At 46.1% G+C, this 12,212-nt stretch overlaps 1 protein-coding gene across 3 annotated transcripts in view; it reads left to right on the forward strand.

The window, feature by feature from the left end:
• The window catches only part of spns2 (SPNS lysolipid transporter 2, sphingosine-1-phosphate), a 72,575-nt gene that overhangs the window by 29,227 nt on the left and 31,136 nt on the right, over positions 1-12,212 (forward strand). For 2 of the 3 annotated variants that reach the window (XM_080833653.1, XM_080833652.1), the window contains exon 3: positions 11,420-11,559. In XM_080833653.1, the coding sequence (XP_080689779.1) occupies positions 11,420-11,559 (140 nt within the window). Of the gene's footprint in view, positions 1-2,675; positions 2,775-11,419; positions 11,560-12,212 lie in introns of those variants that run through there. The other variant, XM_080833654.1, reaches the window with a different exon arrangement.

Raw genomic sequence — 12,212 nt, forward strand, 5'->3', positions numbered from 1 at the left:
TTATTCGTATGGCCGAGAGATGTAGGTCTCCCTTCAGTGAGTTTGCTCCCATAAATTTAAATTCATCACAGTTGTTTTTTTATCTTGCGGTATGGAAAAGAAACCTTAGGCAGAGGTTTAGGCAATGTTTTTTGCCTCCTAAAAACACACGCTTTAGCATTCCTGAAATTATTCAAACGCAGTTTTCAGTTGTAATTTGACCCCAGGGGAAATCAGTGTTTGTTTTTTTTCTTTTTCTGAATGACGTCTTCTTCCAGCATCAGTGGCTAGTTCATGTAGCTTCCCTAATCCACTTAGCCCTCTCTACTAGCCAATCACAGACACAAATGTGCAAACACTAGACAGTCACTTGAGACTCTTTGAAGCCATTTAAGCTCTGCTTCTACTGGCCTGGTCCACAGAGACCTATGAGAAAAGGCCCCATTGTGGAGGTTTGAAGGAGAGAATGACTTGCCTTGCTTAGTAAAGGAAGTGCTGCCATTCTTTTATTCCAATAATTATGTTCCGTCAAAGACTGACAGATAATTGGCGGGCTGATTGCATCGTGTTAGAACAAAATGTGCATACCCACTGATGAAATTACAGTCAGTGATGGGAATGTTCACAGTGATCTCTTAATGGCTGTGACTGGTACGTGGTATGTGACAAATGAAATGTCGCTTGAGTGCTATAAGTGATTTACTACTTATGTATATGCACAGGTATTTATGCTCTTGTCTTCAAGTATGAGCATTTTTTTTAATCTCAACAAACGTCAGCTCTTAAGTCATCGTCGGCCTAAACTAAAAAAAGTCACAGTTCCTATAAGCAATTAAGCTTTTAAGAGAGAGCGGACAGACTAATGTTGGTGTTAAATGCCCCCACCCAAACGTTTCCATTGTGACTCACATTTCCATTTTCCTCTGTAATCGTGAACCCAGTTCCATTTGCGCCAACAAAACATCTTGATAAGAGTCAAGAAGCTAAGCGCTCGAGAGTGGCCCTTTAGTTTCTGTGATACCACTGGATGATTTCCAGTTTCCATTGTGGAACATGCACAATACATATAATCAATAAATTACATATACATACATACAATCACTGGCACTTATGCCACTGTTCCCAGATCTTAGATGTGTACTTGACAGTGCTGCGGCCAGGGTCTGTCATCAGATCAATTAGAACATTTGAAGAGCAGTCCAGCCGACACATAAACTTAAAAATAAGGTTCCTCAGCAAGGCCATGAAGGTGGTTAGACCCATATTACAGAACAGCTGACTGGCTATAGTACTCCTGGGTTTCTTCAGGAGTATCCTTAGACAGTCATTATAGGCTATGTTCAATTTACGCAAGCTCTCCTTCTTGTAATTCACCCAGAGTGGAGCTGTATAGAGAGGGGTGCAGTAGGCTCTAAACAAATAAATGTTTACATCATATGTACAGTGGTGGAATTTTCTAACCAACATGTTAGCTTGGACATAGAGCAATCTCCTCTGTCTAAACATGTCAACATCATCCTCTAACGTGTCTGTGATAATGTGCCCTAAGTATTTGGTACTATTGGACACCCCCAGAGCTTGCCCAGAAAGATGCTTTAGATGCGGTATGCTTTAGCCATGCTGTTTAACAGTGTAGGTTCCAGCAGGCACTGCAGCTGATGATACAACTTCATATGAGTATTAAGAAGGATCTCTTCATCAGCTTTACTATTTGACATTAGATTTTTCACCACACATATGTTAGACATCCAGAGGTTTTTAATGAAACAAAGATGGCTTGACAGCATTCATATGAATATATCACTGGTAGTCCTCATGTGTGCCTACAGTAAATAAAGGGGCACTTATTTAGGATGATTCAGGCGGCTTGAATACATTTTCTCCTTTCGAAATCATTCAGCATTCAGCTTCACAGGTTATTTGGACATCCAAAGGGCCTTTTAAGTTTGCTTTCTCTCGGAAGCTTTGAGACTGCAGTTCAAGGAAGAGCTGTAACTGCCTCCTCTGTTCTAGATAATCCCAACTCTCAAAAGATGAACTTTTAAAATAAGCCCCCCCTTTTGTTCACCAGTGAAGTAGTATCTCTGCTAATCTGTGTTTTTTTTGTGTGTGCTAGTATTCATTTCCCTCTCTTTCTGTCATCCGTTTGGGGGCCGCTTCAGTGAAAACTACCCCAGTATGCGCACGGCAGCATACAGGGAGCAAAGTAAACATATGGTTAGAGTACAGTGCGGGGTGTGCATTGTAAGAAGCGCTGCATTGTCTAATGCCCTGACCACGTCAGAGCGTTTCCTGTGAATGGCCATTTCCTCAACATCTGCACCTGTGCACCTGCGAGTTCCCATTCATCTGAATCTGTTTGCCTTTCCTCCATTTCTCATGGCCTCCACTCTTTAGAACTGGCAGGGTCGCCAGTTCACCAAGGAGAATTTTTCAAAAAGCGGTTGGTCCACAAATGTTTCCAATTGAGCACATTTCGATGGGTTCTCCTTTTTTGTGCTTCTTGAGAAGTTAGAATTACACTAGCTTGTTTTTTTTTGTTGAGGTTCCTTTCATTGCTGGTATGCCTCACATGTCATTCAGTCTTGCGGTTGGATGTCTGACTCGGAGGTGTCGTGTTTCTTTCCTGGTCTCTCGTGCGGCATGTGAACTTATGTGGCGGCCGCTCTTGCTCTCACCCCTGAGCTGTGTTCATGTGCTTCTCTAAGTCTGTGTTGGTCTACAAGTGAGTCATGCCAATGACCTCCGCTGGCATCTTCAGACATTCCTAAATGTCAGTTAACATAATGTAGCAGGTAGGTTGACATTTTTCTTTTGTTCAAAGACCGGCATAAGGGTTTCTGTTTTGAGTCAATTACCTCGGGAAAAAATATCTGCAGAGCCACAATCTGTGTTTACTGTGCTTCTGTCACACATAGCAGTGGGAGCCTCTGTGAAGTCTGCAAGAGGCTGATCAAACAGCGATAAGAGAGAACAGTGAGAGAACCTGTTTTAGGGAACGGAACGCTTCTGCACTCAGATCAAAGCACAGAAACAACTCGAGCCGCCAGAACCGCTCTGGCATGCACTAAAAACAGTTAAATCAAACATGCAAAAGAAAAAAAACACTGCCACTCCTGACGTGTTGTGTATCGAAAAGGAAGGACTCAGATAAACTGTGGAGGTCAGTGTGAGAGTAGACCCTGACTGAAATGTAAAGGCTAGGCGTGACAGAAAGTCAAGGCGCACAACATGTGAACTGGACGGACGGGAGAGAGAACAGTAATGTGAAGGGACAGCAGCACGGCGGGAGGCAGACCCTTGGCTTCCGAAGCCCATCGCCAGACACTCACCACCCGCTCTCCCCACACCCAGCAAGCTGACGCCCCAGCCGCGGTCCGGAGCTGCTTCTGCCGGCCCCTGGGGTGCTGCTGCTACTGCCAATCTGCCAGAGACATGAGGGGAGAACAAAATGAGGTTGGGCGGAGAGATTAAAGCAGGAGGGGGTGAGATGGAACTGGAACAGCGGCAGAAATAGTTTACAAACAGCAGCCAGCACAGAGAGCGCTGGCTCAGTGGTGGTGGACACCCTTGATAAAAGAGGACAGAGGCAAGGAATAAACACAGTTAGGCAGAGGAAGAAGGAGAACATTTGGCTGGCTTTTGACAATTTAATAGATTTCTGTGTACAGAAAACTGTGTGTGAGGGACGCTGCTGGAGGACTGGTGGGTGTGTGTGTATAAAAAGTGTGAAGTTATTTGCAAAGGTACACACTGTAAATAATTTCACCATCATGCACACACCCTATCTCTCTCTCTCTAACACACACACACACACACACACACACACACACACACACACACACACACACACACACACACACACACACACACACACACACACACACACACACACACACACACACACACACACACACACACACACACACACACACACACACACACAGACACTCGTACAGACACAGACACACACACACACACACACACACACTATGTGTTTACACACAGGTCATGTTACCATTTCATGTGGCTTGTTATAACTTGCAGTGTGTGACTTGGGCATGATGCTCCTTGAGGTTAGTTGATTTATTTAGTGACAGCAGTGACAGTTTTAGTCTGGAGCTGGTGACATGATCCCCTGATGCACGGCGGGGGCCATCAGCCTTCAGGCCGCCTGCGATGCCTGCTGCTTAGAACGGAGTGCTGTTCACACACGTCTCTCCTCTGCTCCTCCTACCCCATGTCATCAGTCTCTCAAAGCACACATTCATCCGTTCAAGAAGACCAGAGGCACCGATGATAAGGGCACTGCAACCAATTCAGAGTGGTCATGCCTCCACCTCGCTCATGTAAACAAGACAAACGCTAACAATGAGATATCCATCTCTGAGCCCAAGCATGTGAAAATGGAGGATCCCTCTCGTCTCTTTGTCTCTTCGTCTCTCTCACTCTCTCTCTCTCTCTCTTTGTCTCTCTCTCTTTCTCTCTCTCTGTCTCTCTCTCTCTCTCTCTGCTTCAGCCCTCCACCTGCAGTTTATATAACTGTTCACTGTCATCTCACGCAGGTAGTAATGAAGTCAGCAGGCGCCGTGATTTCGACCCGCTATGCGCCGGATTAAAAGGCCCCTTATTTAAATCATCCCGCGTGTGTCACGCTGGAGGCGTAAATGTGCCGGGGCTCTTCATCCCTGCCTCCACCCAGGAGACCGGTGGGGGGGCCAGGTGGTGGGGCGTGGGGGGTGGTTATCCCCACCTCTCCTGGGGAGGCTGAGACACCTCAGCAGGGGGACAGCTTACCTAGGCTCATGCGGTCGTGTTGCCCTGATGGTAATGCGTTGGGCCTCGTTAGCGCGCGCTCCCTCCGTCCCCACGAAGCTCCCATGTTCGCTAGCTATGTTTTGGGCTCTGTTGTGTTGCTCATGAAGCCTTGAGCGCCTGCGTGTTGTGGTAGATGACTCACTCGCAGAAAATGAATATCAATGATTTCTTTCTTTCTCTTGTCAGCTACCCACTCTATTTTCCTCTCTCCCTATCTCTTCCTCTCTCTCTCCGTCTCTATCTGTCTCTCTCTTCATACATACATAAGGGTCTTACTTGACAGCCAAAAACAGCTGGAGGAGAAAGCGTGGACATTTCCATCACAATTACTTTTGACTAGCGTGAGGACAAGCCTGGTTCAGCTGTGTTGATGCTGTTGAGGCTTTAGATGAAATCAGGGCCCTCGTGTCAGTTATTACCCAAGCATAACCCGGCACAATTTCACAGCAATTAAACCGCGTCTGCTAATTCGCCGGATACATTTTAATGAACGTTGTGACATTTATGTAATCTACAGATTGCGTGCAGACATTTCTTGGATCTCCAAGTAGGAGTAGGAGGCAGCTTTAGTCATGAGCCCCCAGCACAGTTAGTTGCATCATTTGCAAAAAAAATTATACAAAATCACACAATTATGGCTGGAAAAAACTCAGATTCCATGAAACCATTTTTTTTCCCTTCCCTTCTTTTTCATCTTCATCATTAGTCAGCATGTGCCCACATGGCCTGGCAGAGCACCCACACTCCCCATGTTCTGGAGCTCACGCTCACGCATAGCTCACACTCACGCATAGCTCACACTCACGCTCACGCTGTCGCTGTCTCACAGTCGCCTCCATCCACTACGCCAAGAGGTCAGGTCATTCACAGCTGTGCCCTTGTTCTCCAAGGGAACCCATCTCTTTATGGAGCGCTGCTGAACTCAGAACAGGGAAGAGCACGGTGTGGCTGATGACTGTCACGGCACCGTCTACTTGTTTCATTTTTTCCTTTTGAGGACAAAGCCGTCTCCACGGCGACATGGAGCCAGGTGAAGGCTGTGACCTCTCTGCCTTGTGATTGTCATTACATCAGTGACAGAGCAAGCAAGCCTGCCTACCAAAAGACATGTAATTATTGCGAGTGTGCTTCGTCACGAGCTGCCTGCACGACTCACATCCCACCCGCGCTTCGTAGGCGTACAGTATTAGCAGCCCACGGGGTACACATTGTCAGCATCGTGCGTATGCGAAGTTCACAAAGTGACTCACAAGGTCACAAGCCCTGCATGAAAACACACTGACAGACGCGTCAAGCAGGAGACAGAAACCTTTTTTTAAATATAAGTGCTCGTCCTTGATGTTTGAAGAGAGCCATCTTTAAAGCTGATAATTACTTTGCTGTTCACCTGCGAACACAAAGCCAGCCCATCTCTGTTCTCTGTGCTGGAATGGATGGCATTCTTATGTGGGCTGGGTGCTCACATAACAAGGATCAGAGGTAGTGATTTTAAGAAAGGGGGAATTTAGGGATTGGGCAGAGGAAATGTCTGGTAGTTGTCAGAGCATTTTTAAAGCATTAATATGTAAGGTTAAAAGCTTGGCGTGGCCCTAAGTATAGCCTCATAATGTACTGTACAATCCTTTTTAAGACAAGTAGACCTATAAATAGGGTACTCCTTGTTTTAATGGAAGGAGATCCTATATTTAACCATATAGGTACGCCTTTTGGTTTATTAATTAAACAGTGACAGTAGGTACATAAAAGTATGAATGGTGGTATGAGAGCATAATAATTTCAAAGCCACTGTATCAGTGAAACCACACATCTGTTCTTTCCCTGAAAATGACAATACAGTGAACAGACATCAGAAACCCGAAACCGAATCAGTGGTCTTGTAATATCATCTAAGAGCATCACGACTCTGTGTGACAGCGTCTGCCATGCGTTACACAACATCTCATTTATTTTCAAAGCTTCCTTGATCCAGCCTATAAACGGGATCCGTTTTAGTGGGCAATAGTGTGCTGCGCTGCTCACCAAGTGCGCATTGCTCAAACAGAGATGTTTTGGGCGGAGGCTAATGGACATGTTACGTCATTTAATGATAAGGCTGAGGAAACCTGTTTTTTAAAAGGCCAAGGAAAGGAGGAATGGTCGGGAGGTTGCTGAACCACAGTCATGACAATGAATAATCTGTTTCTGTACAGACATAGATACACACACAAACATATACGCAGTGGAAGTGATAAACCCGACTTCCTTTATAAATACTTACAACCGTCCACATGAAATACTCATGCATGAACCTTGGTCTGTCAGGCCTTTAGTGTACTGGAGGGCAGGGTGGCTAATTCCGCCTGTCTGCCCTCTGTGTAGCCCGTAAAGGATACTTGCATATTAGTCATGGATCCAGTCTGGCTAATATTTATAGACGGCTAAATTCATACTGGAAGGAACAACAATAGGCTAAAGTCACATTATATTCCTTCCCTTTTTCTAGAAAATGGCGATATAAAGTGACATGTGACCCCAAAGCCTTGACCCCAGCCAGGGCACGGTCCAACAACAATCAAAGCTTCCGCCTTTCTGTTAAAAAAAGGCAAACACACACACTCACACACACACACACACACACAAACACACACACACACACACACACACAGACAGAGGCCAGTAAGGAGACTGCAGGGCATTGTGTTACTTCCTCCACTGTGTTTTACAATGCATGACATAAACATGCTGCATGCACAAATCACAGGGTTCTAAAGACCTTGAAGACCACAGAGAACACACACTACAGCTGCTGGAGGATTTCTATTCATTTTCTCATGCTTGAACCAACCGGGAGGAAACATATATTCCTTTCACTCTTAGTTCACTCCCACAGACATCAAATCACTCACACTCATGCACTCCCACACAGTCACACAAGCCGAGAGGTACACACACACATATATATACACACAAAATCACATTCACAGGTTCACAGGTTTTTATTGAGATCAAATCATGGCTAGTAACAGGCTATTATAGAGGGACTGCATTACTTTAGATGGAGAAGGCAGTGGGCATATCTTGATTGGATAGACACAGTGACAGCTGAGCCCTCATCACTTCTTCCATCATCTCACTCCTGAGAATGAACAGGAGGGCAAGAACGATCATCGTTGTCCAGATGAGCTGTTAAAGTGTGACCTACAGCGTGTGTGTGTGTGTGTGTGTGTGTGTGCGGAATGGTAACTGTCAGTGTGAGTGACAGGGGGAACACTCTAATCTCGCTTGTCAACGGAACTCTCAGCACAAGCTGCTGAGGAAGCTAGTCTCCTCGTCCTCGGAAGCCATTTTGAAAAATGAAAAATTCATGATGTTCGGTTGCTGGATGGCATCCGAAGGGTGGAGACAACCTCTGCTAATCACACCTTTGCACGGCAACATCCTCGGTTCCTCCCTTCCAACAAAATTCCCCTCACTGATAAGACATTGTGGGTTGTGAAATTTGAAGAAGAAGTAGGCTACTGGAGCCAGTCAGATTCTTTGGAAAGGAGGCTCGACAATCAGGCCTAATGGGCACGTGGTGACAGAGCTCATTAAAGCCCTCAGAAGTTATGTACTGACATTCTTATCAACAAACAATTAGCAAGAGAGCTACCGCTGTGACCGAGTCACCTTAAGTAGAGACGCGGCACCTGCTAAGGCCTGGCAAGTTGACAACTGTACTGTGGTTGGGAGGAGCAGTGATGGGAATTCTGGTTAGATTCACATTCCTGCTCTAAGATGGTATGAATGCAAATCATCAATGGCTTTGTTTTGTTTTCCAGCGAAACAGCCTTTGTCACGCTACCTGCACGCTTCATTTCTTTCGTAACCTTACGCATAGTTGCTCACGATTAGTCAGCTCCACCTGCCCGCTGTGTTTTTACTGTAACTTATACATTGTTAATCGCTGCATCATCAATATTTCAGACGCTTTTCCTGGTAGACATGTAATTGTCCACATATCATCTAGTGCCTTATGTTTGGGGGCTGGGGGGGGGGGGGGGGTGCGGTGATCTTGAAGATCAAAAGAAGTCACTGTTGTAGACACACTTTGTGAAGGCAGTTCCCCTCTACAAATAGTTGATTCAAAACGTTCTCGACTGTTACAAGGGAGAAACTGCATTGAGGAACATACTCAGAGGGACAGTCACGAGAGGCTATCTTTTGACAGAACCCTCTCCTCACTCTCATTGGTGCAGAGGCAAGGCCTGTTCCCCTGTGTCCTCCTTTAGAAGAGATGGAGGAATAATGATCTCACTGAAGTAGCAAAAGAAAAAAGTTGTATTTGAAGATGTCAACGATAAAAATTAAATAAAAATATAACGTTTTTTAGAGATCTCTGGAACAGCCCTCGCGGAACCTCCTTCGTAATTGCTTTTCTATCGCCCGGCTTTTCTGCCAAGTCAAGGTCAGGCTTCAGAAAGGGAAAAAGGTCATCTCTTGTTCTCCTTTCATCGTACCCCTCTGCAGGATTGTGGTTTACTCGACTCCGAGCTTCCGCACTGCTGTGTTAGCGTACCTCTCACGGAACCCCCATAGCTCCTGTGTGCAGACAGGGACTTCGCATCCCTGCAGGGTTCAGCAGATGGGTACAGGCCATAGGAGGAGGGGCAGGGGAGGGGGGAGCAGTAGGGGTAGTTGAGTGCAATGGGGAGGTGTACTGCTCTCGTCTCATTACCACATCATAATTCACCATTCCACGACTGCAGAGGGAAGAGCAGGCAGCAGGCGTACTAACGTGCTGACAGGGCCAGCCCCTTCACCTGGCAGATGTGTCCCCTCACCCCTGGTTGTCACAACCATCTGCTAACACTGACTGATTCCCCGCTGTCAAATCGATCTTTTATCGATTGGTCACGGCTCGGAACGTGAGCAGCTCGCACACCTGGCCAACTCAAGCTGAGCTACAGTCTCGACTGGGATGTGCGATTCCAGCGGAGGCAAGGAGTGCAGAGCACTATGCTTCGGTATCAAGGTGTGTCAGGTGGTTCTGTTTATGGCTGGATAAGTACATCCGAGCCCCTAATTGATATGAAAGCCGTCAGTGTAAACAGAGGCTGTACTTGGGTTTGGGTTGGACTGTTGGCATGCCTGTGGATTGTCAGCGGCGGCCTTTGCCAGTAAAGAGTCAGAAGTCCAGAGCACAACCTCAAACAGAGAGACAGGTCATCACGAAAACATTTACTTTATACCAGGGCGTGTTGGTCATGCCTCACTTCAAAGGCGTTTAATAGTGAATGATTGTGTGTGCGTGTGTGTGTGTATTTTATCAAAACATGTGGGGTGTGATTGGCTTGCACAATTTCAGTGGAATTTCCAGTGTGATGGGAAATTCATCAAGTTAAACCTGTCTCTCATTTGGCCTTACTTCAAATGGCAGTGTGCTTTTCTTTATGTGAATGTTGACAAATTATTTCTGCAAAACTGGAGCCAAAGTAAGATTATTTACATTTCAGAGATGATCATAAAAGTGCTGGGCCTGGGCACTTAGGAAAATACAATGTGAAATATCTGTAGCGGAGACAGTGCCGGTTTGGTGAGATACGCTGAGAAACTCACACGCTAATTTCCCAGTGGATGGGAAGCGAACACTCTTCATTCCCTCTCGTAAATTTTTACTCTAGCAGCCCTCAGCAATCTTGGCTGCCCAAATCTGGGAAGTTATTAAAAATTCAAACATGGGCTGTTGGTAGATGGCAGGACAGGCAGCAATATTTCACACCCACACCCACCCGACACACACACACACACACACACACACACACACACACACACACACACACACACACACACACACACACACACACACACACACACATGTGCCTCTAATTCTTCATAAGTGCAGCGCTCTTTAACCCCTGTGCGAAAACTAATTTGGACTGAGACTATTATGGACTCTCCATTCTCTCCTTAATTGGCCTATTCGCTCAAGATCAAGGTGATACGTTTTAGTGCCGAAGGTAGTGTGCACTTCTGAGGCAGCCTAAAAAAAGATTGCAGCACATGAAGAAAAAGTGTTTTTTGGTGAACCAAGATCAGATAAGACACTGTTATAATCACATCAAGCCTATCAGCCTCAAAGACAAACAGACTGGATCCACTAGTGTCCAGAGCAAGGGAATGTGTCATGGCTTTACCATTAATATGAAAGGATGTCCTGCTCCAAGCACCACAGACACAGACTCCACGTACAAGGCCTTAACATACTGACTACCATTTTACTACTAGACAGTGATTTAGGACATAGGCTCAGATCCATGTTTCTTGGTCATAATTATAAAACCTTCTTTCCAGTCATCACTGATTTACTGCCAGACCTCCATATGCCCCTGAAAAATGTGATGATGTCACTGATGAATGCCTTACATCTTAACTTATCCACTCAAGGTTTGTGTGTGTGTGTGTGTGTGTGTGTGTGTGTGTGTGTGTGTGTGTGTGTGTGTTATGTGTGTGTTGAATCCAAGCCCTCTCAAAGGCTACTGTTCATTCCACAGAATATCACACCGTGGTCAGTTTAGTGTTATTTGAAATCTTGCAGACAGTCCTCAAGTACATGTTCAGCCGTGTCATGCTTGCTTTCTCCTCTCTGTCATTTTTCTCACAGTGTTCATCTGCAGCTTCATGATCGCCGCCCCTGTCTTCGGTTACCTGGGCGACCGCTTCAACCGGAAGGTCATCCTCAGCTGCGGCATCTTCTTCTGGTCCGCTGTGACCTTGTCCAGCTCCTTCATCAACAACAAGGAGGTAGGTGCCAACTCCCTACATTCCCTCCCTTCCCCTCCCTGCACCCTAGAGCCCTCCACCACTCTCTACTCTAGACCACAACCAGAAGCGGCTCATCCATACTTTAGCCTTCCTGTAAAACCCCTCCACTAAACGCTGGTTTCCTGGATAGGGATTTATACTTTCAACGCTCACCTCTATTTTCAGTTGCAATTTTTCACTCGATATATGTAATTACTGTGGGCTTTATATCCGTGTCTATGAAACTGGCCCGAAAGGGTAAGGCGCATTTATGTGCGTATTTAGCATTACGCCAACTCATTCTGCTCTAAATCAGTCTGAGGTTCCCTGATGCCTGGTGAGGACACGTTCCACTGTGGCGGGCGGCGGTGGGGAGGGAGCCGTGCGCTTTGTGTTTGAGGATGCAGCTCACTGGCGTGTGCAGTCTGAATGCCTGCATTCCCCCCCCCCCCCCCCCTGCAGATGAAATGGCAGGCGTAGTTTGCATAACGCACACTTAGTCTGAGGAGACTTCGTTACAGCTCTATTGCTCCCTATCAGTGCCTCTGTGTATCTTCCCTCTCGTTCTGCTCAAGCTCGGCACACTGTTCGCTTTCTTTCTCTTTACCCACCAGCTGCCACAAGATGAAGGAAAATGGGTGTCTTAATGAAGT

The sequence above is a fragment of the Sprattus sprattus genome, assembly GCF_963457725.1.
Source record: "Sprattus sprattus genome assembly, chromosome: 1".
In the NCBI taxonomy this organism is placed as follows: domain Eukaryota; kingdom Metazoa; phylum Chordata; class Actinopteri; order Clupeiformes; family Clupeidae; genus Sprattus; species Sprattus sprattus.